The sequence below is a fragment of the Saccopteryx leptura genome, chromosome 2, assembly GCF_036850995.1.
Source record: "Saccopteryx leptura isolate mSacLep1 chromosome 2, mSacLep1_pri_phased_curated, whole genome shotgun sequence".
NCBI classification, from domain to species: domain Eukaryota; kingdom Metazoa; phylum Chordata; class Mammalia; order Chiroptera; family Emballonuridae; genus Saccopteryx; species Saccopteryx leptura.
In genome coordinates, this window is record NC_089504.1 from 38,831,978 (window position 1) to 38,859,551 (window position 27,574).

Here is a 27,574-nt window from a genome sequence, read left to right on the forward strand (position 1 = left end):
TTTAGTCAGGGGCACTGACCTTTTTTTTCCCTTAGGTTGACAAATAAGAAAATGACAACAGCCAGCACAATAGCCATTCTGTGTGAATTAATAAAAATTATACCTATTTTTTTGGTCAGATGGTCAACAAATATATTTTTTGGTGTGCTGCAGAATTTTAGTAATTAGTTTATGTGTGCTATGAGATAAAAACGGTTAAAAAATCGCTGGCCTAGGGAATAATAATGTATTTACTCACTTTTTAGGGACCAGTGGAGTTCCTCCTTCCCTTTTCCTTTGGCCTTAGGCTATCCTGAGCTCTCCCCCCCACACCCCCCCGCTCCCCACAAGCACCACCTGGGCAACCCCAGGTTCCAGGATAGAGTCATTACCCTGAGTGTGTATCTAAGTATTTCCCCCTGTGGAATAGAGGGGTGTGAGGGGCTGAGGGTGACCGGGGAGCTCTGAGTTTCTGGAGATGCGATGGTATCTGTGTAGAAGATCAACTGTTCTGTGTGATGGTATCCATATGTGAGACCATCACTGTTCTGAGTGAGCACGTGTGAGAGTTTGTGTGTGTGATTGTGTAATGCATGTGTGCATGCACACCAGCGTGTGTGGGGCTGTGGCAGCGGGTGTCCATGTGGGAGGCTGTGATATGTGGCCATGATGGTAGACTCTGAGTGCCAGAGTCTGCAAGAGGTTTTTGGGTGTGTCTTTAAAGCTGTGGCTGCGTGTATGTGGAGGTGGGGGCTTTGGGGAGTTCTGCAGGGTGGTCATGAGAGCCCAAGTGTGTGCTAGGACTCTGGGTGGAGTGAACACTGGGTATGATATGACCCTGAATCGCTGGTGTGTGTGTGAGAATGTGTGTGTGCATACTCATGCCTGTGTTTACCCATCAGGAACAGATTGCTCTGGCTTCCCCACTGTGAGGAGGGGAGCAAGGGGGAGGAAGGATGGCTTGCTTTTGCCCAGCAGACCAGAAGCTTCCTCAAAGTGTGTGCAGTGTACGTGCATGTTGGGGGGGGGGGGTAGAGAGAACAGGACCTTGTTACACAAAGACAATTAAAGTTCTGTGTCTTTCCCCCATCCCCCCAGTCAACTCTGGTTCTATTAGAAAAATGATCTTCAGTTCTTTTTGTTACAAACCAATTCTTCACATGCACTGCCTCCCCAGTCCCGGTGTGTGTGTACAAGCTTTTTTTTTCTTTCCATTTTATTTGGTGTACACAAACTTACAAGCATAGGCTTCTGTGCATGTATTTGAGGGTGTGTCTACACCATAGCTGTGATGGGGGTAGGGGTGGCGTGTAGTGGGAGATGCTAGGGCAAGTAGGTCTTTGTCCCAGCCCTCAAGTCTCGAAAGCTAGTTTGTCCCTTCTGTCTCCATGAAGGCCCTAAAACCTCCATCCTGCTGCTGCTTCATCTGCCGCGAGCCCTCTGCCCCATCAGCTAAGGGAAGTCTCATTCAACCCCATTTCTCTGCCCATCCCCCACCTTTCATGGAGTTCTTCTGGCTGTCTAACCTCCTGCTGCAGCATTCTATCCCTCCAAGAGGAGCAGCCTATTCTTCACAGAATTAACCTGACTGGTGTGTGGGACTTTTCTAGGTATAGGGATCTTCCTCACTCTTCTAGAAGCCAGAGGGGACTCTGGACTGGGGTTAAGGGATGGGGGAGTTGGTGTTTGTGCCTCAGGTTCTGCAAAGCCTTCTAGAGCCCATATGCCCAGAGGGAGGATAGGAATTTATCTGTCCCTTCCTGCTTTCCATTTGAGAGGCAGGGAGCTGGATCAGTTGATCTTTTTTTTTTTTTTAATTTTTTTTAAAGATTTTATTTATGGATTTTACAGAGAGAAAAGGAAGGGGAACGAGAAGTATCAACTCATAGTTGCTTCACATTAGTTGTTCATTGCTTGCTTGTCATTTGTGCCTTGACCCAGCAAGCCTAGAGATTCGAACCAGCAACCTCAGTGTTCCAGGTTGGCACTCTATCCACTGCACCACCACAGGCCAGGCTGGATCAGTTGACTTTTGAGGGAGAAGCCCAGGCCTTTTGCACTTAGAGGGCTTCTTAAACACAGGCCTACATGTAGGTTCACCTACAAGCACATGTCAGGTCACCAGGCAGCCCGCTCTGGAGTGGGACTCCACATGTAGGCACAGGCTTGTGGGGTTCAGATTCCCACCTCCTCAGGACACCTTCCAGCTGCCCAGCCAGGCCCATCATGGGCGGGCCCCAGGTTCTCCCCACAGCACACCCGTACATGTGTGCAGCAGGGCATGCACATGCTGATCTCAGGGTCCCTATGGTGCAAGAGGCTGGGGGCAGGGGGTTTGAGCACTCAGAGTTCAGGCTGCTGCCAAAATCCATCGGAATCTTGTCGTCCCCCCCCCCCCAGCCCCCATCTCCGGCTGCAGAGGTCACAGCAGCAGGTGCAGATACCCACCCCCCAACTCACTCATATTGAGCTGCCTCCTTTTCCACAACCTCAGCCAAAGGCTGGAGCTGGGGAACTGTTTCCCCTGCCTCCCTCCTGGCCCCCCTTCCCACGGGTGCTCAGCTTCTCCTGCCCCCTTCTATGTGGGGAGGAGGGGGCCAAAGTTTGGGTGGGGTCTTATCCCCTGAGCACTGGGGTTTTCTCCTGGAGTGTGTGGGGTTGTGGTATCCTAGGAAGAGATAGGGCTTGAATCCGGAGCCCAGGCATGGCATCTGAGTCCAGTGCCCCTTGGGGTGGGGGCACCGAGAGCTGAGAGGAAGGCCAGGTCTAGATCCAGAGAGAAAGGAGAGCCAGAGCAGAGACTGAGACGCAGGAGGGAGAGACGCCGCAGGGAGTGGGAGCCTACCCTGTGGCCAGCCGCCCCAGCCCAAGAACTGGCCCCTGACCTGGTTCCACCCCCTCCCTGGTGGGGGGCCTGCGGGCCAGCCGCCAGGGGCCAGCCCTCCCTCCAGCCTGCACCCCCCACCAGCCTCTGGACGGCCCAGGCCTCTGCCCCCGCCCCCACCGCCCACGTGGTCCAGGCTGCCTAGTCCTGGTGGGATCCGGGGGCCTCCTGGCCTCAACCCCTCCTCCCTCTCCTGGAGCTTCCCGCCAGCCAGGACTGTCTCCCAGGCCCCCTCTCAGCCAATACTGTTCCTCCCTGCCCACCACATCCCTGTCCCTCTCTCTGCCCCTGCTGTCTCTCATTTTCTCTCCATCTCCCAAGTGTAGGTGTCTTTCTTCCTTACTCCACTCTAATTCCTCTGGAGTTCTGAGGCCTCCAGAGTTCCTCCAGCCTTTGAATCAGTTCATGCCGTGTCCTGTCCTGAGTTCTTGCCTCATTCACCAGACAGGCTCTCTAGGGCTGCTGGGGGCAGAAGGGAAGGGGACAAGGCCCCAGGACAGAGTGCCTTTTCCTTATTCACACATATTCTGAAGTCTGGGGTTTCCAAGGGGGCCTGGAAGCTGTGGAGATGTCACCTTGGCCTTGCCATGGGCCATTTGCCCTCCATCAGATGAATGTTTCTGACCTCACCCAGCCCTGGGCTGTGAGGGCAGTCCAGCCCAGTGAACTTCGTTGGATCTCAATTTCTTGGAGGCACCACTTGGGGCCTCCCTGCTCATTCATTGTTCAGGCCAGATTGAGCCTACCTGACCGTCAGCACACCCACACCAACCAACACCCTGAAGCTCCGAACATACAACCTCCCATGTTGGGCTGTGTAACCTGAACTGTCTTGCTTCTGCAGGGATAAATTGGGGCTTTCTGAAACGCACTTCCCCTTCCTCAGATTCTGCCTTCACCTGATCAGCGATTGAGGGTGGGGGTGAAGGGCAACTGGGACCTTGCTGGGGCTGATCCTAAGCCAGACGCAGAAGCTAGATAACTGAGGTTCCTGATCTGGAGTCTGTCACTTGTGTCTATCATTGTCACTGCTGGTGACTGTCACCCTTCATGGTGCCAGCATTACTGTAGACTGTTACTGAGTCTTATTAACATTCCTATGGCACTGTGGATATCACTGTCATTGTTATTCTTTGTGACTGTCAGTTTCACTGCATTTTTGATTTTGAAGTCACTGTCACTATGATTATGTCAGTGTCAACAGGTATTGCCCTGTTTGTTGGTGTTATTGTTATGTGACTGTCACTGCATCCTTGTCAGTATAGTGACTTGTCAACACCCGTGTGCAATTGTCAACTGTACAACTGTGTTACTTATACTGAGTGTTGTTAGCAATGTGTAATGATATCTTTGTGTCACAGCAGGGCAGTGACAGTAAGTTGGGGGCCCAGGATTTGACTCTTTTTTTTTTTTTTTGTATTTTTCTGAAGTTGGAAATGGGTAGGCACCCAGACAGACTTCCGCATGCGCCTGACCGGGATCCACCCAGCATGCCCACCAGGGGGCGATGCTCTGCCCATCTGGGGCGTTACTCTGTTGCAACCAGAGCCATTCTAGCGCCTGAGGCAGAGGCCACAGAGCCATCCTCAGCGCCCGGGCCAACTTTTGCTCCAATGGAGCCTTGGCTGCAGAAGGGGAAGAGAGAGACAGAGAGGAAGGAGAGGGGGAGGGGTGGAGAAGCAGATGGGCGCCTCTCCTGTGTACCCTGGCCACGAATTGAACCCGGGACTCCTGCATGCTAGGCCGACGCTCTACCACTGAGCCAACCGGCCAGGGTAGGATTTGACTCTTGATGTGTCACCTGTGTGTGTATGCCACTCGGAGATTCTTGTCAGAAGTGCTGGGCTCCTTGTGCTGACAAGGGGTTTGGGCTGCTGGGCTCTGTTCTTCTTTCTTGCTACTTAGGTGCCCTCTGTTCCCTCCTCATTCCAGAACTGGGGCTGGAAGCCAGGCTGGCCCCTGGAGTGGGTCTACGGGGAGCTTGGGTCAGTTTGCATGGCCCTTATTTGGGGCTTTGTGGGATTTATCTATCCCAGAACCATGGGGTGTGGACTTGGAAAACTTCTGGGAAAGATGGTCTTTGCCCTGGGATGGGCAGCTTGAGGTGAGCTAAGGCAGCGTGGAGGTGTAGCCTGGATGCCTCTGGCCTCAGCTGTCCTACCTGGGAGTGGACTCAGCTGGGCTTTTGAGGGAAGGGGCAAGTGCAGTTGGCCTGAGGCTTTCTGCATTTGCAGGACAGAGATGGGGTGGGGTTTTAGTCCACCCTTATTCCCTGGGGCCTGGGCTTCTGGGTCCCCAAAGAGAGTCCTACAGTCCCCAGGAAGGCTCTGCTCTTCTTGTCTCACGTTTGCCAGGACTGCTGCTCTGACACCATCCCTCACACTGGAGGAGCTGGGTGGGCGTAGAGACCCTGCCAGTGTGTCTCCTTCTCTCTAGGTCTGTCTCTCCTTCTGCCCTTGATTCTCCGCCCATCTCCTATGCTCCCCATCTCTCTTCCTGCATCTCTTCTGTTTCTCCCTATTTTGGTCCCTTCTTATCCCTCTGGGTCTCCACTCATGGTTTTCCTTCTCTCCTTGCCTCAGTGTTCCTTTTCTGAGTGTCCCAAACCATGCGGTGTCTGTGATTGGTACCCCATCCCCCACTCTCTGCAGTGCTTGCTCTCAGCAGCGCCCGTCTCTCATGGCTGCAGCCCCGGTTGGCCGAGGGCCCGGCCCTTACAGTAACTCATCGGGCTGATGGAGGCGACTTTGATGAAGAAGCCACTCCTCCCCCTGCGGGGGCCCAAATGTGTGTGTGTGTGTGTGTGTGTGCCTGTATGCATGTATACCCATGCCATGCCATGCCAGGTCATTTCCACAGCCCCGCCTTGCCTCCCAAACTGGGACCAGGAAGGAGCTGGGAGCAGAGGGCCACCTGGTCCCTCTCCTCCCATCCTGTGACATAATCTCCATCCACTCTGTCTGCCCAGCTGCCTCCCCATGTCAAGGTTCCTACTCCCATGTGGTGGGCAGTGGGTGGCAGTGAGGTGGAGTATCTTCCTGGCTGTGCAGACAAAGACAGGCAGATGGCAGAGATGGTGGGGGAGGGTCTGAGGGCTACCTGCAAGGGTGGAGCTGGAGAACAAGCTTTTGTCTTTCTCTAGCACCAGCTCTAAATTCAAACAGTCTTGGGTTCATTTCCTGGCCCTTCTACCACTGACTGTGACTTTGGCCATTGTCTTAACCTCCTAGACCTGGGGAGTAGCTGAAGATGGGGGTGTAGCTGAGGGTTACGAGCCAGGTCACGTGGTAGCTAAGTTTCTAGGAGTTACTGGCCTGAGACCGGCAGCCAAGGGCACATGGGACCTAGAGAGATGAGCTGTGCCAGGGAGGGGCAGTCAGAGCACCTGGGGCTGTGGCTAGAGGAAAACCAGGGCAGATGGGACTCGCCTGGTGAGGAGCGAGTATAGCAACAGGCAGACAGGAGCCCTCTGCCATTGATGAGCCCACAGAAGTCCGGTTCTCTCCAACTTCACCCCCCACTCCTACAGGCTGACACCCACATTTGTCTCCTGTTCTAGCTGTCTGCAGTGTCTCTGGCTGTTTCTCTGGCAGTATTTCTGACAGTGGCTCTGGCTGTGTTTGGCAGTGTGTCTGTGTCTGAGTGTCCCTGGCAGTGTTTTTAGTGGTGTGGATACTTCCTGACTGAGCATCTGGCTGCATCTCTGGTTCTCTCTCTAGCTGTTTTTCTGGGTGTATGCCTATTTGTGTCTATCAGTTTCTCTGGTGTTTCTCTGCTTGTGTGTCAGGAAGCTTCTCTGGCATGGTTTCTAACAGTGTCTCTGGTTCTCTGGCTGTGTTGCTGATGGTTTTTCTGCCTGTGCTTCTTGCTCTTTTTTCTGGTTATATGTTGGCTTACATGTAACTGAGTTTTTTTACAGTGTCTCTGGTGGGTCCTTTGGTTGTATATCACCTGTTCTCTGGCTTTGTCTGATTGTGTCTCCCAGTCTTTTTTTTTTTTTTTTTTTAATTATTAACATCAACTCCCATATGTGCCTTGACCAGGCAAGCCCAGGGTTTTGAACCGGTGACCTCAGCATTTCCAGGTTGACGCTTTATCCACTGCGCCACCACAGGTCAGGCTGTGTCTCCCAGTCTTAACTCTATCTGTGTGGAGCTGTTTCTTTGGGGTTCTGTTTAGCTGTTTTGGCAGCATCTCTGGCTAGTATCTTTGCTGTGTGTCTGGCTACACCTTTGACAGGCAGGGTTTGGTTGAGTGTCAGACAGTGTTGCTCTCTGTATGCTTATTTCTGTCTGGTTGACAGTCCCCCCTGTCCTCAGACTGGGTTGGAAGAATAATATTTGCAGCCTTTTCTGCAGGAAATAGTTATTTTTCTGCTCTTAGGTGTGAGCATGTGCTGAGGTGGGGTTGGAAAGGAACTGCTAGACCCATTCCAGGAAGCAAGACAATGAGTAGGGGGCAGTTGGATCCATTCTGGGTTCTGGGGTCATGTCCTGAGTGTACTTTATGGACCCATATGAGTGTGTATAGACAATGATGCATATCTGCTGGGCTGTGGGACCCAGGCTCCTGGGGCATGTGGCTAGGGTAAAGGATGGGCTGGGATCCCTGACAAGGACCTATATGTGAAAATCCCTCATTCTTCTCTTGATCATTGGTGCACACTACAGCAAAAGCCCACATCTGACCTTGGTCACAATGGACCCTTGCTCTGGTACCCTGCTGCTATGAACTTCCCGGAGCCCAGTGGCAAGGCTCACTGAGAAAATCTGAGGGGCTCCTGAGCATCCAGGTTTGGGGCTCTTTCCCCGGGAGCACACCAAGGCACTTTGGAGAAGTATAGACCTCCCACTAAGTTAAAACATTACCCTTTCATTTTTGCAATGTTTATAGCTAATTAGCCAACCTCATCAGTGAAGATTATATATATAAATATATGTATGTGTGTGTATCTATCTATCTATCTATCTATCTATCTATCTATCTATCTATATATATATTTTAAGAAAAATGGCCCTAACATTACCAATGTTCTATCACTCATTCACAGTTGACTACATTCTGCAGCTAGCAGCCTTATCGAACAACAAACCACTATAGGTTGCTGTCTATCATCTTAGCAAACCTTTGTGTACAGATGCCAATAATGTTTTTTCTATTGCTTGAAAGAGGATCCTGAGCCCTATTAAGAAGGGCATCTGGGGTCAAGGTGCCCTGGCCCTAGGGCTGGGATTTACCAGTCTTGCCTGAGAGGGGGTGCGGTGCTCCTTAGAAGGTTCCTGCCTAGGCTGATGTTGCCCCTTCCCCTGCTGCCCCTGTTTCTCCCAACAGATGGCCATTCCTGTCCCATGGGCCTGCTGTGCTGTGCTTGCTGCCGCTACTGCCGTTGTCTACGCTCAGAGACACAGTCCACAGGGTGAGTGCTGGGTGGGAGGAGGGGGCATCCCTGCCCACCCCCTCTCAGAGCTAAGCATGACCTTTCCTTGGCATAGCTGCACCTACCCAGGAGCCACATACTGGCACAAGCTGGCATTATCACCCATGAATACCTAGAAAGACATGAGTCATATGACACCGATATGCAGGGTGACCCACTGATGTTGTCTTATAGGCATAGTCTTCCAGGCCCTCCTGGGTGGTTTCTTTTTCTTTTATTTATTTATTTTTTGGGTGAGAAAGAGACAGACAGAAAGACAGGAAGGAAGAGAGATGAGAAGCATCAACTCGTAGTTGTGGTACCTTAGTTGTTCGTTGATTGCTTTCTCATATGTGCCTTTACTAGAGGGCTCTGGCCAAGCCACTGACTCCTTGCTCAAGCCAGTGACCTTGGGCTCAAGCCAGCAACCATGGGGTCATGTCTATGATTCCACACTCAAGCCAGTGACCTTGGGGTTTCGAACCTGGTTCTTTAGCATCCAGGCCAACACTCTATGCACTGCACCACCACCTGGTCTGACCCTCCTGGTTGGTTTCATACTGTGGTATCTCTGGCTTGAGATGATCTGTCCTTCTTTCCACCAAGATGAATGTGGGGTACAGATGGGTGGGAGGAGAGTTAGGGACAACTAGGGCCAGGGCCCCTGTACAGTATTTAGTGAAATTCCCCTATGGCCTTTTGGGACATTCAGTGGGAGACACTGAGAGACAGTAGGCTGGAATGGAATGCTTTCCCTTATCCTAGAGGGAATATAGGGATGGAGATGGTAGACTGAGGACAAGATGGGGCAGGGCTAGCACTAAGAAAATGGGCTGGTCAGTCAGTCAGCTGGAATGAAATGGCTGGAGGACGCAGGGATTACTCAGGCAGTGCCATTGGCAGCCTTGTGCTCTCCCCTACCAATGTCCAGTGAGGGCTGAGACCTACTCACAGCCCGCAGGGCAAGGAGCTGCACCCCTACTGGGAAACAGACACCCTCTTAACTTGACCACCAGCCCTTCTATTGCATTTGAGGCAGCACCTCAAACAGCCACATCAGTACAAGGGCTGACTTCGAAACTGCTCGAAGGAGGCTCCAAGAATAGGGAGCTTCCATGTGGATGTGGTCTGCACTATCTACCCTACCTCAGCTGGCTTGGGTAGAGGCAGAGAAGGTGACGGCATCTCTGAGGCCCAGGCACGGAGCAGACCCTGATGGCTGAGCTCTGCCACCCTCAAGCCTGTGGCTTCAAGGGGGGCAGTGGGTTGAGATTCCTGTAGCTTCTTCCTTGTAATACCAACACTGAGACCCAAAGAGCCTGACCTGCCCAGAGCTGTTCCCCAATGGGCAGGGACCAGAGGGACCACTACTGGGCCAGCCCATCAACTTCCTGCCTGTAGTCAGCCTGCCCTGGGCTCCTGTGCTGACCTGACTCGCCTAGGTCTGCAGTAGTCTCTACTGTTGGCCTGGTCCCTGCCCTGTGCATAAACCAGAGCCACATGTGACCAAGGCTTCATCTCTGTGAGTGTGTTAGACTGTTCTTGTGTATTAGGCTGTGTTTTTGTGTGGGTGAGACAAGGCACCTATTTGAGTGTGTTTCTCTGTGTGGTTGCGTCTTTCTGTGCTGTCCCCTGGTGTGACATTGTCTGTGTGATCGTGCCCTTTGTGGAACTGTGTCACGGTTGAGACTGTACCCCATGTGTGATAGTTTCTCTGTGTTTCTGTCTGTGTGTTTGCATCCTTCTTAAACTGTCTTCCCATATATGAAACCACGTTCCCATATGTAACTGTGCCTTTCGGTGGTGGTGCCCTTCCCGTGTACGCATGTGATCTTGTATCGGGTGTTACTACCCCTGAAGTGAGACAGTGTCCCTGTGTGGCTGTGACCTTATGGACAGTTGTCCTGTGTGTGCTTGTTCTTTGTGATGATGTCCTCATCCTATGTGTGTGGCGATGTGAAGTTGCTTAGGACGCACGGGGGGACTGTTTCCGGCATGTGGTCCCCATGTGAGCCTGTGTGCGCAGGTGTGAGGGAGCTGTCAGCTCTGTCCTGTCCCTCTGTGCTCTCTGTGTTCATGACCTCATCCTGTCTCTGTCTCTCATCCTGGCTTCTAACAACCTTTTCACAGCTGATTCCTTTAGAGCATTTGTCACCGCGTCAGGGCCAAGAACCCCATCCTCCTCCTGCTGTTTGATTTAATTTCTGAAATGGACAGCACATCAGTAGGGGCACCCTTGGGGTGGGAGGAGAGCTGTCCCGAGACAAAGGATTAAATCACTGCCATCTTTGGGGTTATTTCATGGCTGTGTGTATTACTGTTGTTGTGTTATTGTAGCAGTGTGACACTGTGTGATTGTCATGTCATGTTGCCCCCCTCTGCCTGTGCCTTGTAGCCTATAGTTTTCTTCTGACATTGTGTTGTCATTTTTTTCATTCTTGCCCTGTCCTTAACGTCGTTGGTTTGTCATTGTCGTTGGGTTGTGTTTCCATGTCCTCTGTGAGGTGGATAAGGCACAGTGGGGAAGTGTTACCCCACTGCCATTACATTTGCTGTGCTGTTGGGTTGCTGTTTCCTCTTCTTGTGGCTGTACCTGCTCCCCAGGACTGAAGGGCCATCCTGCGTCCGTGTTAGTTCTGAGCTGCTGTTGGTCAGTGTTGATGTGCTGCCGCTGGGACCATGATGGCCACACCCCCTCCCCAACGGTCAGTTTCCAGCCTCCTCCTCAGGCAGCTGGACGCAGAGTCTCTGCTGGGGGGTGGGGTGCAGAGAGAGGGGCTTGGCATGTTTCCTGGAAGCTCCAGGTTTTTGGAAGGGAGGTTGGAGGGGGGCTAAGTGGCTAGGACTGATGGATTGGGGGGGCTCTATGGCTTGAGCCTTGGACACTGGGCCTCTGGTCAGGGGGAGGCCCTCATTCAGTCTCTGGTCCAGCCTCACAGCTGTGGCCTCCAAGGCCCCCAGCCGCCGCCCTTCCGCCCTGTTCATCCTCTGTTCGGCTGGTCCCAGCCCCACAGACGAATGGTCAGGGCTGGCTGGGTTTCCTGCTTCCTTCTCCTCTGACAGGGACAGGGAGGCTTACAGAGGGGCAAGACAGAGACAAGCAGCCGGGGAGAGATCTGGAGACATGGAGAGACCCAGAGACAAGGAGAGCCCCAGCACAGGGAGCCTGACAGGGGCAACAAACAGGGACAGATGTTCCAGCACAGAGAAAAGCAGCACTGGGGAGGGGGCTTCAACAGAGGGAAGGGGTTGGCTGTGACATAGGGGATCCCTACCCCCTGCCGTTCTGGTGGTGTTAACAAGTCTAATTAAGAGGCCACTGGCCCAACTTAATTGGCTCGTTAACAGAAACTGCCTCTGAAAATTTCCCAACTCAGTGGGGTAGCTCTCTGAGGGGAGACTTGAGCGAGTGTTAACGAGGGATCCCGCAGCCCCCCACCCAGATAGCTCCCCCTCTTCCCCTCCCACCCTCACTCCACAGATCTGGCTGGGACCAGGAAAGCATCTGTCCTCCCAGACTTGGGGGGCAGGATGTAGAGAACAGATTTGCATCTCCAGGCCCTCCATGCCTGTTTCTCTGCTGGTGTCTGTAGATGGGTGTCTGGGACTTTCTCCTTCCCACATGTCTCCCCCATCTAGCACTGCCTCTCGACAGGTGCTCCCTCCCGCCCTTCCACTCCAGTCTCCTGGGCACTGTCCATCACGCCTGGGTTGCCGAGGCCAGGGCTGGGGTTTGCTTTTGGCTCTGACAGGCCCCTCCTGGGGGCAGGAGAGGAATGGTCAGAGAGCTCCCTCAGTCCCAGCACTCCCCCACCCCCAACCCAAGTAGTTCCTGCCTCACAAAGTTGACAGCTGCCAGCAGTTCCCTAGGGCTCTGGTCCTCCACCGGGTCCATTCTCTCTTCTGCTGCTGCTGCCCAAGCCCTGGATGGCTGGTTGCGGGGGGGGGGGGCTTGTTAGGGGGGCCAGAGTAGGAGAGAGAGAAAAAGGCAAGACAGAAAGAGATAAGGATGGGGAAGAGAAGCAGATGGGGAAGACAGAGAAAGGAATCCAGGAATGGGGCCCCTCAGCTCCAGTTTGCCTGGGTAGCAGATGTCAGTGACTGGGCCTGGGACTGTTGGTGGTAAGAGGTTAGGGTCATGGGGGTCAAGAAAACTTTTTAAGAGAACCTAGAGACTGGAGGTGAACTGGGTTTTCGCCAAGTTCTAAAATACCTCCCAGCAATCTCTCTCTCTATCACACACACACACACACACACACACACACACACACACTCAAGAATGCTCATTTACAAACACACAAATTTAGAGACACATACCTGTACTCTTGCACAGCCACAGACATTGTGCACACTCCTCATCTCCCCAAGACACAACATTAGAAACAGAGCCTCTTGGCCTGGACTCCTCACTTGTGCACTTTCACAGGCTGTCATCCTTGCACATTCTGGTTGCTGGGCATGGCTGGGACCTGTGACTTTTGCTCTGTGCCCTCCCCAACCCCACAGAGGCACCCCACGTGCAGTACGAGCGCCTGGGCTCAGATGTGACTCTACCATGTGGGACTGCCAACTGGGATGCAGCTGTGACGTGGCGGGTAAACGGGACAGACCTGGCCCCTGACCTGCTCAATGGCTCTCAGCTCATGCTTCGTGGCCTGGAACTGGGCCACAGCGGCCTCTACGCCTGCTTCCACCATGACTCCTGGCACCCGCGCCACCAAGTTCTCCTACATGTGGGCTGTAAGTGTTGCTCTCAATCCCTCATCCGATGTCCTACTTCACTCAAAGGGGTTATCAGTGAAGCCCAGACCCTTGGCCTGGATCCAGTCCCCTTCCTGTTGGTGGAGGGAGGAGGGCTGTATCACCTTGACCCTTGTTCTCTGATTCCACCCCAACCTACTCTTCTGAGCTCCTAGCCAAGTCTTGCCCACTGAGTCCAGACCCCTGGGTATTTTGCACATGTATCTCTCCTTCCCTTCCCCAGGGTCTTTGAGATCCTGAAATCCTGTTCCTATGACAAGATGGGTGGAGGAGGGCTGGCGGGTCATGGCCCTCCTGGGGCCTGATGAGGAGTAATCCTGGGGTCTCAGCTTGGAGCAAGAGCAGCCACATTCCACCTTGTGCTCTTCGGGGCTGGTGATGAGGGCCTTATGGGGAAGGTGGGATCTGTGGTTACTTAGGTATAGGTGTGGGCACTCGGGAAGGCACAGGGAAGAAGGAAGGCTTCCTCAAGTGGGAGGCATGTGGAGACTTAGAGGATTTGGAAAATACATTGAAAAAGTTATTTCTGGCAGAGAGCAGTGTGACTGTAGGCCTGCAAGGCTGGGAGAGCATGAAATGGGGGAAGGGAGGCAAGGGGCAGATCATGATCCTAGAACAGGCATGGCCAACAGTTTTTGCCGCCAGGCCAGATTAGAAAGAAAACTTTTTTCACGGGCCAGGCGAAATATTAAAATTAAAAAATGTTAAATACAAAAATAATTCGTTTAAGCAAACAAAATTTTATTATGTAATTTGTTTATGAATAAATGTGAGTGAAAAAATTTTAATATATAATATTTTAATAAAAATATAATTATATACCGTATAAATATCCAAACTGTATCACAATCAATCGAAACAATATTTAACTAATAGAATGAGCTTGAAGGGGTTATATCGCAAATAAAACAATTATTTCGTTTTACAAACAGCCTGGACACATTTTCATTTATCAACTGCAGCTACTGTCTATGCTACAATGCCACTTGATTCAGCACACTTGACCACAAAAATAACGAATTGTTTGACCTTGGGTGCGCACTGGCAAACTCCGCCTAAAAGAATGTGGGTTTCACATCGCCGCTAAACGTCAAACACTTCATATCAAGTACAGATGAGTACGAAAGTTGTAAATCTTTATAATGGAATTATTTTTAAAAATAAAGTATCGCAAATCCATTTGACCAATTATTGGAATTCTTTTCCGCGTATCACTATCTTCTTAAATATCTCAATTTCCAATAACAAAGACACTTCCGCTTCTGAGTAGCTGAGATTTTAAAGTAGCGGAGCATATTAAAAATTTAATCGCAGGCCGCATAAACTCATTATGCGGGCTGGATCTGGCCCGCGGGCCGTATATTGGCCATGCCTGTCCTAGAAGCTAGGGAATGACAAGATCAGGTTACAGTCCTAAAAGATTCCTTCCACTGTGGTGAAGAGAGCAGGCTGGATAGGGCAAAGCCAGGCAGGAGAAGGAGGCTGTTTGTGGATGCAGGATTGATGATGAGGACCTGGGACCAGGGCATGGAGTCAAGGAAGTTGAGAGGGGGTGATTAGACCTCCAGGAGTTGGTGATGGCTTGGAGGTGGGGAGGAGGACTGGAGAGTAGAGAGCAAGAGGAGTCAAGACACCTGGTGTTACCAATCACTACAACAGAGACATGATAGGAGGCTATCTTCAAGTGTAAGATAGTATGTTCCCTTTGGACACTGTCTTTTGGGTTTCCCTAGAATCACATCCCAAGATGAGAATTCATATGCAAGTAGTTTGTTTGGTAGGTGATAGAAACACCATAGGGGAATGGGAAAATGATAGTAAAAGGAAGTTAAGTTAGTCAATAAAGAGTTATCAGCCATTAAATCTGGGCTCAGGCGGAACATGCATCTCAGAGGTCTCCTGCCAGAGGGGTAAGGGAGCTTGGGTGCTTTTACACCAACTCCTGTCCATCCTTAGCTGGGGGATTCTCCTTGGGTGGGGGCAGGGATGTTGTAGTTCTCTAGTAATTTTGGCCTGATGCCTCGGCAGGCAACGCAGGCTTCAGTGGCCAGAGAAAGCTCTTAGGCAAATAACTGCAGAAGCAGCAGTGGGTATGGGTGACAGATCTGTGGCACCACCTATATCTGTTATAGATGCATTTGTTGGGCTCCTTGGGTAACAGCCAGGAGTTGATGGCTGATAGTCAGTGAATCTGAAGGCCTAGGGTTCAGGGGAGAGGTCTGTGCTAGCAATGGGAATGTGGGGACTTGTCAGCATCAAGGCCAGGGAGGGATGAGATGGCTAAAGGAGAGATTGTGGGATGAGGAGAGAAGAGGAGCCAGAACGAGCCCGAAGACCATCCTTTTATAAGGGGTTGATGGAGAGAAGCCACAACGAGGAAAAGGAGCCAGCAGGAAGGTACAGGGAAGCCCAGGTGAGTGGGATTCAGAAGAGGAATTTGGAGAAGTTGAAAGGCTAAGGTTATCAGTGTTGTTGAGGGTTGACACCCAGATCCCAGCCAGAGGTTCCACTGACAGAATAAGTACTCAGAAAACAGTTTTCTTCTCTCCGTGAGCCAAAGATTCAAGCTTCTCTAGCCTCATGCCAATTGAGTGATGTACTCCACTATCTGAAGCTGGTTTCTGTACTCCCCCTGGCAGCTACCAAGGGGAGAGATGCTTGAGAGACCTGGGAGCAGGCCTTTGCCCTGTTGTCAGGAAATTGGTGTGGACAACCATGGGAAATGTTAGGTTAAAGGATTGCTCAGGGTCCTCCACAAAAACACTAACCCATCAGTAGGGCTAGAGGAGGCGTGGAAATAATGTTTTGGTGGGGATGTTCCTTTACCCACAGAAAAGCCTTTGATATGATGATGTTCCTAACCAAATGGCTTACTTGCAAACCAGGGGTGGAGTAATCCCTGTTGGCCAGGTCTAAAAATGCAGGACCAGCCTACGGGTGTCCTCCCTGACCCACCTGCAGTGGAGGACTCAGCCTTTCCCCCAGCTCTTACCAGGGTGGGAAGGATGAGAGTGGGGGTAGAGAGGCCATATACTTAGTGTCATGGAAGAAGGATGAGGCCAACTTGGCACTGTACTTACACTCCTGACTTCTCAGTTTGATTCCCACACATCTTCAAGATGGACAAAGTTGGCAGTAATGGCTGGACCTTGGTGACCCTGAGCCCCCTGACAACTTGATCTTCTTTGAGGGGAATTGGGTCTAGAAGGAATGGCTATAGACCATACCCATAGGACATGCCCGCAGCTACCATGCTGTGATCAGAACCCAGGGCCTGACCACTCCCCCGGCCTGCCTGTCAGAGCAGATCTGGCCACGAATTGGCTGTAGCATTAGTAACAGGTACTTATCTCTTACTGCCTTATTGCCTTCTAAAGAGCTGGTCAGAGGAACAGGGGACATTAATCATGATTGTCTCAGTCACTTTTTATTAGTAACAAGAGACTGAGTTTGGCAACACTCGATATCAAATTATCCTTCTTGCCAGCTCAGAGAACAGGACAGAGTTACCCCTGATTTGTGGGTCATTCAAACAAAAAATTATTTAATGTTTATCTTAAACATATACGATTTTTATTTCTCTATTTCCATGGCAACCTGGTCATAAAAATATTCTGTTGGAAGTCCTGCTAATCAGACTGATCCCTGAATTGCTTTCTCTTAATCCACCTTCCTGCATTCAGGTGGAAACTCACAAACAGCTCGAGGAATCCCCTGCCCAGGATGATGAAAGGACCCCCCCCCACACACATTAGGAAATAGGGTCAAAGGGTTCCCTTTAATAGTTTTTTGTTTAGTAGACACAGCTGATGCAGTGTTATTTTGATTTTAAGCTAGAACAAATCAGAGATTAATAGACTTAAGTTTAAATTGGACAGTTCCTTATCCATTTTTTTTAAATTTGTATTTGGTTGGTCAGGATGGGAGCTCCGGACCCCCTGGTTCTATACTGCTTTGCCCTCAGCCCTGTTTGGCTGGGAAGGAAGGAGCAACCTGTAGGAGGCAGAAAGGGGGCATTTGGGAGTCCTGAAGTTGGAGTGTATCAAGGGGTGCCATGAAATGAGGTTGGGACAGGCCGTGGCCCTTGAATGCCAGGCAGGAGGAGGAGTTTGGGTGGGGCCTGGTCAGGGCTAGAACTGGAAGGATCCCTACCCCCAGCCTGATCTGGGCTGGCCAGGGGTGTGGGCAGCCTGCCCCTCCTCCTCTTTGGGCGAGCAGGCAGGCTTCGTGCGTGCCGGGGGCTCCAGCCCAGGCGGGCTGGCGAGATGAGAGGAAAAACATGCGGTTTGGTGGGATGGACATGGAAAAACAAGCCAATTAGGAGGAAAACAAACAAACCCCGGGCCAGTGAGGGCACATGAACACATGCACACGCACACATGGGCCCGCATGGGACCCAGAGACATCCTGCCTCTGGCTGACAGCATCACTTGGACATCTCAGAAATCCCCATAAGAGGCAACTCGGGATGCCTGGGCGTTCAGGAACACACTCGTGTGCCCAGAGAGTGATACTGTGGTATGTATGCATGCAAACTTTTCTAACGTGCTCACATGGTGTGCAGTGCATCTGTGTGAACACACTTGGAATTTTGGGCACCTTCCCATACCTGATTTGAAAAATGCATTCAGACTTAAACTCCATCTGTATACAGTGTCTCAGGTATGTGGTCTTGCTGTCACTGTGTTTCAGACATCGTGGCACACTCACACATGCTCTCCCAGAATACCTCAGCCTCACAGCTTTACACAGATAGTCTCAAACTCGAACAGCCTCTCCCTGAGTCACACACGCAGTCATTCAGTCACACATAGCCAATCAGACAGTTCCACGACTGCAGAGACTCTGTCACACACATGAAGCCTCAGAGTTGCACACATCGCTTCACAATCGCATGTCTTAGGAAACTGCTGCTCCCCTGACCCGCAGTGCGCTCGCAGCAGGCCCCTGATCGCACACTGTCCCAGCCTCACACTTGTTCTCTCACAGCGCCCCCACCCCCGCCCACCCGGCCCCTCAGCTGGGCTCCAGCTGCAGCAAGTCACTCCTTTTCTTCCTTTTCTTTGTTTTTCTTTCCTCCTTTTCCCTCTGAGAAACCTGGTCCCTGTCAGGAAACCCAAGCCCTTCCTCACTCAGGGCCCTGCGCCAGGCAGGAGTAGCCGGATGACAGACAAAGCCCTGCCTGGCCCCCCAGCCCTCGGTGACCTGCCCAGTTAGAGGGGGAAACTTGGGGGAGGGGCTGGAGGGGAGGCTGGTTTGAGGGGGAAGGACTGTCAGAGGAACGAAGGAGGCTGGTCAATGAGGAGGCTGGTTGGGGGAGGGGGTCTGTGAGTTTAGTGCCATGGCCCGCTCTGCCCTCCTAAGAGTCCCAGGTGGCAAGGAGCTGACTCTGCAGGCTTCAATCCCCTACCCCCACGCCCTTCTCCTTTGAAGCTCGGGGGGGGGGGGGGGTAGCAGAAGGGAGGAGTGGAAGCTTTTCAGCGACCTCGGAATGTCCTTTCCTTCTGGTGTGGCTGCCAACAACTCTGGCCTGGCCTGGCCCACAGGCCCCCACAGGGCACTTCCTGTGTCCTTGGCCGCCCCCCACCCTACCCCCACGCCTCTGTGCCCCTGGGCAGATAGGGAAGGGATATGGGAGGCATACAGTATGAACATGGAACAGACAGGAGATGGACACAGGGCTAGGAAGACTTTCCAGGGGAGGCAGACAGCAGTGGGTGAACGGCAGGTTGCCCTGGTGCCGGCTCAGCCGGGCTCTGGCTCTCCCATGCAGGTCTGGGGCATGCAGCTGCCTCTGCCCACTACACTGAATAGACCCAAGCTCTCCTGATGCTTCTCGGAGCCCTTCTCCTGCTGCAAAGCCACACAGCGTCCTTGGGATTCAGCCCAAACATACATACATATTTCACACATACTGGACATGTACATGCAATCACAGAGTCACTCATAGTCGTGTGCACGCTGTGGATAAAGACCCACAGTTCCCCGTGTGTCACCATGGCCATTCAGCAAGCATAGGCATGTACTCCCCTTCACTGTCCCTGGCTTATTGAACTGCCCCCCTCCTATTTCCTGTCCACCTGTCAGGCAGGGGGTGGGGAGGGGGGGAGGGGGGCATAGGAGGGAGGTGTCAGTGTCCCTGGAGCCACCGAGGACATTCCTTGCCTGGGTCAGATCACAGAAGCTGCCTCCTTCCAGGAACCTGAGCCGGCTGTCCTCACGCCTTACCCAGCGCCTGAGGGTGGGACAGCTGGACTAAGTGTTCATCGCAGCCAGAATGTGGTTAAACAGCAGAAAAGACTTCCCAAGTATATTTGTGGTTATGTAGGTGGTATTCCCATCCTTGGTTATAGTCCCAGCTTTGACTTGCTATGTGACCCCGGGCAGGTCTCTCTCCCTCTCTGGGCCTCCCTATTTCAGAGTGAAGCCAGCTGCTGACCATGTCAAGGGCTTTTTAAGGGATCTATGATGAAGAAACTAGGGCTAGGGCCAGATACACACCAAGCTTCCTCTCAACAGGCATGTTCACAGACACACAGTCACCTATGGACACACTCTGAGAGCCATGCACATAGATGCACCTATACAGGTACCTACATCCCATTGTGGGTCACTTATTATATCATACCCAGACACATATAACATATATACCCAGGCATGCAGACATGCACAGATACAAACGTGAACAGCCACCCAGTACTGTTGTTCCTGTGGAACCACCAGGCCTGTGTTTGTGTTTCTCATTCTCTACTGAGGGGAAGCTTGGGGTGGCTCTTCTCCAGGGAGCACACCCTGATCACCCTAGCAACCAGACTCCCCTTGGCCTCTGCTGCACAGTTTGGGAATGGACACAGTGTGGCAGGAGACGTGGGGCTGGGCTGATTCCCCCAGACATCACCTCCATCCTGTGATTGATGAGCTGAGGCCCGCAGCCCCCTGCTCCCCACAGTTCCTGCCTCCATTGAGCAGGTGGGGGGGGGGCTCCCTCTCCTTACAGCCCTTGTTTTTCTTTAATTAAACATCTGGCTCTCTGTGGCCTGGGAAGCCTCAGACCCTCGCTGACAGTCCCCCCCCCCAACCTCTGGCATTGCTGATGGGTTGGAGGGGGAGAGCTGGGGTTCTGGGGCCCACCTGTCCCCATACTAGAACAAGGGACTGGGGACTCCAAGAATGCCCTGATCATGCTGTCTTTACCTCCAGTGCCACCACGGGAGCCTGTGCTCAGCTGCCGCTCCAACACTTACCCCAAGGGCTTCTACTGCAGCTGGCATCTGCCTGCCCCCACCTACATCCCCAACACCTTCAATGTGACTGTGCTGTGAGTAGATGTGCCTGTGACCTGGTTTCAGCTCTGACCTCTAACCTCTCCCCTGTACCTCCCCTACCCTCAGCCCACAATCCAGACCCTAGCCCAGCCTTTGGCTTGACCTTCCCCCAACCTCTGCCCCACCTGACCCTTGATGTTAATAACAGTGCCTGGGCCGCACCCCTCCCCAGGCACGGCTCCAAAATTATGGTCTGTGAGAAGGACCCAGCCCTCAAGAACCGCTGCCACATCCGCTACATGCACCTGTTCTCCACCATCAAGTACAAGGTCTCGATAAGTGTCAGCAATGCCCTGGGCCACAACGCCACAGCTATCACCTTCGACGAGTTCACTATCGGTGCGTGGGAAGTGGGGGAGGGTTCCTGCTGCATACTTCAGTGGGACTGTGTAAGTGGGCATGTGCCAGAGGTGTATATGAGCATTGGTGGGATGTTCACATGTGTGCAAGGTATATGTGGAATGTAAATACACGTGTACAGATATGCTTGGCATGTATATACCTGTGAACGTTTGAGTGAACGTCCTTCACCTGCAGGGGCCGAGAGACCTCTCCAGCAGCTCTTCCCATCATCTTCCTGGCTCTCGCAGCATACAGAAGGGGGAGGGGGGCAGGCTGGGCCAGACCCTTGTGCAGCTGCAGCCTCCACCCCCCCACGCACTAATAGCTTCCTTACGGCCTGTGATGAATGAGGTGTCAGAACAGGAGACAGGACTGGGACAGATAACTGCACTCCCCTCAACCCCCATCCCAGCCAGACCCTCTGCCTATCTCTGCTCCATCCCAGCCAGACCCCTTGCCTTCTCTTACTCCAAGTCAGACCCTCTGCCTGCCTCCCCACCCTGTTGCTGGACCCCCAGGCAGACTGTTTCTACATGAGCGAGGCCTTTATATGTTCCCATCAGATCCTCAGCCTACCTCTGGACTACATCTACAGTACCTGTAGGCTGTCTTTTAACCTTGACCCATAGAGCAGCTTCAAACCCAGACTCTTCCAAGGGAGGCCACGTCTCAGTCTGGAAATGGAGAAGCTGAAGTGGAGAGGCAGCCTTGGTGGGGAGTGTGTGATGTGGTGCAGGGGGGTGATCAGGTGGTGATGGGGGTGCTGGGAGAGCTACCACATAGGCTCAGTAACTGGGAGACTGGTATTCATGAGAATGGGGTTGGGATGGTGGGATGAAATTTGGGATATTGACATCATGAACTAGTGACAACGACTATAATGACAGTCATTGATGACAGCAGGAATGTGAGAGGTTCAAGTAATGAGATGGTTATTAATGGGGTTGCCAGGCTTGACAGCAGAGAAGAGGGATGGCTACCATGACGATGATGACAGTGGTTGGTGATGAGACATGGTGGACGTGGAGGCTCAGTTGAGGAAGTCGTGTTGCTCCCAGAGATTAGTGTGGTAATGAAGCTATGTCTCCTGAACAGTGAAGCCTGATCCTCCAGAAAATGTGGTAGCCCGGCCAGTGCCCAGCAACCCTCGCCGGCTAGAGGTGACATGGCAGACCCCCTCAACCTGGCCCGACCCTGAATCTTTTCCTCTCAAGTTCTTTCTGCGCTACCGACCCCTCATCCTGGACCAGTGGCAGCATGTGAGTGCCCTAACCTACCCTACCCAGGCCCCAACTGCCTGAATCAGAGCCACCAGGCATGGGAGATACTTGTGTCCCCACTGGTAGCTGTGCCAGTAGAAAGCCTGAGGGCAGTCAGAGAAGCTTTCCAAGGGGAGAAGGCACCAGCTGGGCCTGAGAGGAGGATGGAGCTGAGGAGGGTATCCGGATCTAAGGCCCCTAGGGATTCACAGAGACTCCCGTTAGTTGGGAACACATCTGTCTTAGTGGCTCCCCAGAATTGTGGAGAGAAATGCTGGGAGGAGAATGGTAGGCAGGGTAGGCAGTTTCCTTACTTCTGGCTCTCAGCCCTAAGTAGGTATCTTCCTCATATTTTGGCCCAGTCTCTGGGCCTGTGCTGGACCCAAGGGCCAGGACAGTCTCTGTCCTCAAGGACTCACAGGTGGGTTCAAGGGGTTAGAATTAGGCAGTGGAACCAAGTTTGGTTTAGGATGTGAGTTCCGGCCATGACTAGTGTCTGGGCTCCGAAGTCAGATCTGACTTAGGGGTCAGCTTAAGGTTATGGGTCAGAAGGTGGCCTGGGCTAGGAACTAAGCAATGGACAAGGGGCAGTATGGGGTTAAGTTGTGGTCTGGGATGTTAATCAAGCTGTGATTCAGAGCTCTGGGGAGCAGACAGGACTTTGGGGTACACCTGAGGTTCTCTCTCCTTGAGAGCCCTAGGTCCATAGAATTGTGGGTACTCCATATGGCCCGTGAGTTCTTGTTGAGCTAGGACTGGGAGGGTGCTTCATGGGGCAACTCAGGCTGGCACCTGGGGACCAACCTGTATCCCCATTGAGTCCACCAGGCTCCATCCCCATCTCCTCATACCCCCCTTCCAGATAGCCTTTAAAGTGCGTAATTCGATTCCAGGGCGCCTGTCCGGGTTGCAGGCCTGGCCTCCACAAAGGCTGCTCATACTCTCACATGTTCCCTGACAGAGGCCGGAGTCCCTCCCGCCTGGCCAGCTGCCCGCGCCTAATGCATTGCTAATAACCAGGGTCTAGTTTCACAAGCCCCCCTCCCCCGCTAACGAGCTACAGGCAGCAGCCCTGCGCACGTCGCGGCGCACACGCCTTGCAGTGGACCTGGCACACTGCCCACCACACACACGGTACATGCACACACACATGTGGTCCGCAGGAGGAACCATGCACCATACATGCATGTGACTAACATGGCAAAACCATGCATTGGCCTCCACCATCGGCAGAGCAGATCTCCACACTGAGGTGGGCAGGGCAAAGTATGCGTGGCTCTGCAGCGAGAATATGTGTGGCCTGTGGCACATGCCAGCTCTGTTCCACGTCTCATTGGCAGTGCAGCTGGCCAGGTTTATGGCTCTTTTGAACTTGAGTTTTGCTCTGAATAGAATCTACTCTCCCTAATTCTTGACCTTAGAGAGAGGCAGGTGTATAATTGGGGGTGAGAGTACAGAGGGGAGAATAGAGAAAAATATCACTTGGGTTTTCAGGAGGAAATGAGAGATACAGGCCAGGAATGGCACAAGAATGGGCACCATGAGGCCTGAGCTGTCTGTCCATGGACAAGGGGGAGGCGAATACTGGGACCCAGCTTGGGTTCCCCTTCCTGGAGTCTTCTGCTCTGGCCCTAACTCGGGGAGGCCGGGAAACTGCATGGGGAACTCAGGGGTGAGGCTGAAGCCAGCCACTAGGAAATTCCTGCCAATTGAGGGTACATTCTCTTAAGGGAGTGGATTAAGGAGTTGGTGACAATCTAGCAAGAAGGGCCCAGGCCTAAGTGATAAGGCTGCCAGAGGATGTTGGGCTTCTGTGATGTATTCCTAGAGGTATGGTGCCTACCATAAGCCCACCAAGGAGGAGGTAGTTTGATCTGCTTCCCATGGCTCTCTCCCTTTGGGGAAAGACACACACACGTAGGTCTGGGAGACAGGGAGGGGACTAGGGACCACATCCTGTTGAGAAGGAGCTAAAGGAGCTGGGGCTGCTCAGCCAGAGGAAGTCTTTGCAGAGCAAAAGGGAGCCGCAGGACCAGAGGTGGAGGTGGAGCCCAACTCCAGGAGAGGAGGGACTGTGGGATCCACTGATCTTCCAGAGCTGGGAGTAGGACTCACTAAGCTCAGGTCTGAGCTCAGAATGGCTCTCACCCTTACCCTGACCTTTACCAGTGGCTCCCACCTCAGGGCCACAGACTCACAGGGAATTGGAGGGGCTTCCCACTCCACTTGCACCCAGCTGCATACACACAAGTACACATAAACAAGCATGCATGTATTCACAGCCTGTCTGGTCAGGTAGCCCAGACCCCAGTTTTCTGGGGTGGGGTGGGGGAGATTGGAACAGGGACCAAAAAAGCCCTGAGGCCAGACGTGGCCCAGAGCAGCCCCCTCCTCTGCCGCCTCTGCCTGCTGCCCCTGTTTACGAGGCGGCTTAATGAGCCGGCGGGTGCCGCTGAGATGAACCAGAGCCCAGCTTGGGCCTGGGAGGGGAGCTGGACAGGCAGGCCAGCCTGGAGTATGGGGGGAGACCAGCAGGATAAGGCTAGCTTTGGGGGGGATGCCTCCAGGAGGAAATGGAGCAGCTGTTCTGCTGTCCTCTCCCTCCCCAGGAGCTGTCCCCCAACTCCTTTCAGCCTCAGGCAGGGCCATAACCACACTGAGGCCTTCTTGTAGGGGAGGCCCAGCTGGGGCCAGGCTGGTAGGTGCACCGGGCATCTGGGAACCCTAGCGCGAAGCTGGAACTCATGATAATGGCAGAGCTGGCTGAAGTCTGGTGCTTACCATGTGTGTGTGAGTCCTCATTACAACCCTATGAGATAGATCGTTAACACCATTTTACAGATGGGGGCCGCAAGGTTTGTAGAAGTTAAGTAACCCGGGCACCTAGGTAGTAGGGAATGAAGCTAAAATTTGGACTCAGGTAGCCTGGCTCCATGTCTGTGTTTGTAACTTTCCCTCTAAGCGGCTTCCTGATGAGAGAAGAGAGCACAGTGCCATCCTCTCCCACCTGTTACTCCTATCACCTCCAGGCTGGGACTAAGGTCAAGTCTCAGGCTGAGGGTTAAGACTGAGTGGGATTACAGCAGAGTCCAAACACTGAGCAAAGCTCTCCTTATTCTTCCCTACGGGTGCTTCCAGTCACCCTAAAGATTTTCTTACTCTCCTCAGGACCGTCTTCCCTCCCTTGAGGGGTCTCCTCCTTGAGATGTCTTTACTCCCCTACAGGACTATTCTCAATATCCCCTCTCTCCCCGAGGGAAGTCCTCATTCCCTCCAGGGATGTCTTCACTTTTTTTTTTTTTTTTTTTTTTTTTTTTTACAGAGACAGAGAGTCAGAGAGAGGGATAGACAGGGACAGACAGACAGGAACGGAGAGATGAGAAGCATCAATCATTAGATTTTTGTTGTGCATTGTGACACCTTAGTTGTTCATTGATTGCTTTCTCATATGTGCCTTGACCATGGGCCTTCAGCAGACCGAGTAACCCCTTGCTCGAGCCAGCGACCTTGGGTCCAAGCTGGTGAGCTTTTGCTCAAACCAGATGAGCCTGCGCTCAAGCTGGCGACCTCAGGGTCTCGAACCTGGGTCCTCGGCATCCCAGTCCAACACTCTATCCACTGCGCCACTGCCTGGTCAAGCGATGTTGTCACTCTCCTCTCCCCAGAATTGTTCTCACTTCCTCTGGGGATGCCTCACCTTTCTGACTCCCTGTGTCCCCCCACCCCTGTGGTCTGGCTGCAGGTGGAGCTGTCTGACGGCACTGCACACACCATCACGGACGCCTATGCTGGGAAGGAGTACATCATCCAGGTGGCGGCCAAGGACAACGAGATCGGGACGTGGAGTGACTGGAGCGTGGCCGCCCACGCCACACCCTGGACTGAGGAGCCACGACACCTTACCACCGAGGCCCAGGCTCCAGGTAAGCCAGCCCCTGCCCCCTGTGCTCTCATTCAGCCTGCACTGTTGCCTGGCTTTACCTGCTCCCTCTAGCTCCTCCTGGGACTTGGACCCTCTGCCCCAGGGTCTCCACATTCTGTGTGGCTGCCACAGTTCCATTTGTCTGCCCAGACCCTGCTGTTCCTGTTCCTTGCTGTCTGGACGTTCTTGGCAGAGGTCACTGGGTAGAGGGGTCATCTCTGAGCCTTGGGGGAAACAGGATCTGCCTGATGGGGGAGGCAGGGCATGTTTGAGAGCGGAGGCAGGGCTGTCTGATGGGGGACGTAGTACTGGTCTGACACAGGAAGCAAGAACAGTGCTCCTCTTGAACGCCCAGATCTGGGTGGGACTCTAGCCCCGACCTGCCCTGAGTTTCCCCAATGTTCCCCAGAGACCACGACCAGCACCACCAGCTCACTGGCACCCCCACCCACCACGAAGATCTGTGACCCCAGGGACCTGGGCAGCAGCGGAGGACCTTCAGCGCCCTTCTTGATCAGTGTCCCTGTCGCTTTGGCCCTGGCTGCCGCTGCTGCCACTGTCAGCAATCTCCTGATCTGGTAAATCAAGTGAGGCTGGGCAGCAGAGGAGAGCCTGAGGGGATCCCCGCCCCACCCTTACCCCTCACAGCCCTGCCCTGTCTCCCCAGAGCCCGGCATCCCGTGAGGACATGCCAGCGCACCTGCAGAGGAGCAGGAGGCCGGAGCTGAACCCGCAGACCCCGGTTTCTATTTTGCACACGGGCAGGAGGACCTTCTGCATTCTCTTCAGACACAATTTGTAGAGACCCCGGCAGGCCCGGGCCTGCCACCCCCTAGTCCTGCCACACCACAGCGGCCCTCCGCCCTCCCTCAGGGGAGGAGGACCATGCAGCTAACCTACCCACCAAAGACCGCCCCACCCCATCCTACCCCCTTGGGCTGGACCCTCCAACGCCAGCGACTCCCAGGAGCCCTTGGGGAGCCTGAGGGGAGCCCGTCACACCCACAAGTTTTCCTCTTGCCCTAGCCTCCTGTCTGTCCCAGGGTCTCTGTTGCCACCATCAGATTATAAGCTCCTGACACTGGGGGGGCCCAGCCATCCCCCTCCCTCCAGTGCCCATACTTTTCAGTCCCCCACCTCTGCTCCTGTTTTGTACGATCTTCCCACTTCCCTGCTCCTACCCCACAGTATTTAATGCCCTGTCTGTCCCTTCTAGTCTGACTCAATGGTAACTTGCTGTATTTGAATTTTTTATAGATGTATATAGAGGGGTGGGAAGTGGGGGGGGGGGTTCTCATTAAATGTCACCATTTCATGAGTCCTTGGAACAGACCTGTTTTGGGAGGGTATCTTTTCCAAGGATCCCTCCTCTTTCAGGCCTGGAGGAAGAAGAAATTATAGTTGGAGAGACAAGTCTCTCCATACAGGTGGGGAGAGGCAGTCCAGCTCTCGGGCACGTGTGTCTGGGTTTGGGGCTTTCTGCTGCTTTGGAGGGTAAGGATGCCTGGAGGTCAAGGGAAGACTGGTGGGGAGTAAGGGGCCCAGTGAGGCAGGTACCAGATGGGGCCTCCAGTCAGTCCTGGAGGCTTGGGGCAGACGCCTAGCAAGGGTCGTCTCCGGAGCTGCCCTCCCTGAGTACCTAGGCCAGGGCTTGACACAGGATGAGGAGGCCAGACTTCATCCTGG

The 27,574-nt window shown here is 53.2% G+C and overlaps 1 protein-coding gene across 3 annotated transcripts in view; it reads left to right on the forward strand.

Moving 5' to 3' along the window:
• Nucleotides 1-27,171, forward strand: part of CNTFR (ciliary neurotrophic factor receptor) — a 121,710-nt gene extending 94,539 nt beyond the window's left edge. For all 3 annotated transcript variants that reach the window (XM_066367808.1, XM_066367807.1, XM_066367809.1), the window contains 8 exons: nucleotides 8,195-8,279; nucleotides 12,786-13,019; nucleotides 20,241-20,358; nucleotides 20,538-20,704; nucleotides 21,803-21,966; nucleotides 25,709-25,889; nucleotides 26,298-26,466; nucleotides 26,556-27,171. In XM_066367808.1, the coding sequence (XP_066223905.1) occupies nucleotides 8,195-8,279; nucleotides 12,786-13,019; nucleotides 20,241-20,358; nucleotides 20,538-20,704; nucleotides 21,803-21,966; nucleotides 25,709-25,889; nucleotides 26,298-26,466; nucleotide 26,556 (1,119 nt within the window). In that variant the 3' untranslated portion in view covers nucleotides 26,557-27,171. The remainder of the gene's footprint in view (nucleotides 1-8,194; nucleotides 8,280-12,785; nucleotides 13,020-20,240; nucleotides 20,359-20,537; nucleotides 20,705-21,802; nucleotides 21,967-25,708; nucleotides 25,890-26,297; nucleotides 26,467-26,555) is intronic.
• The last annotated feature ends 403 nt before the right edge of the window (nucleotides 27,172-27,574 follow it).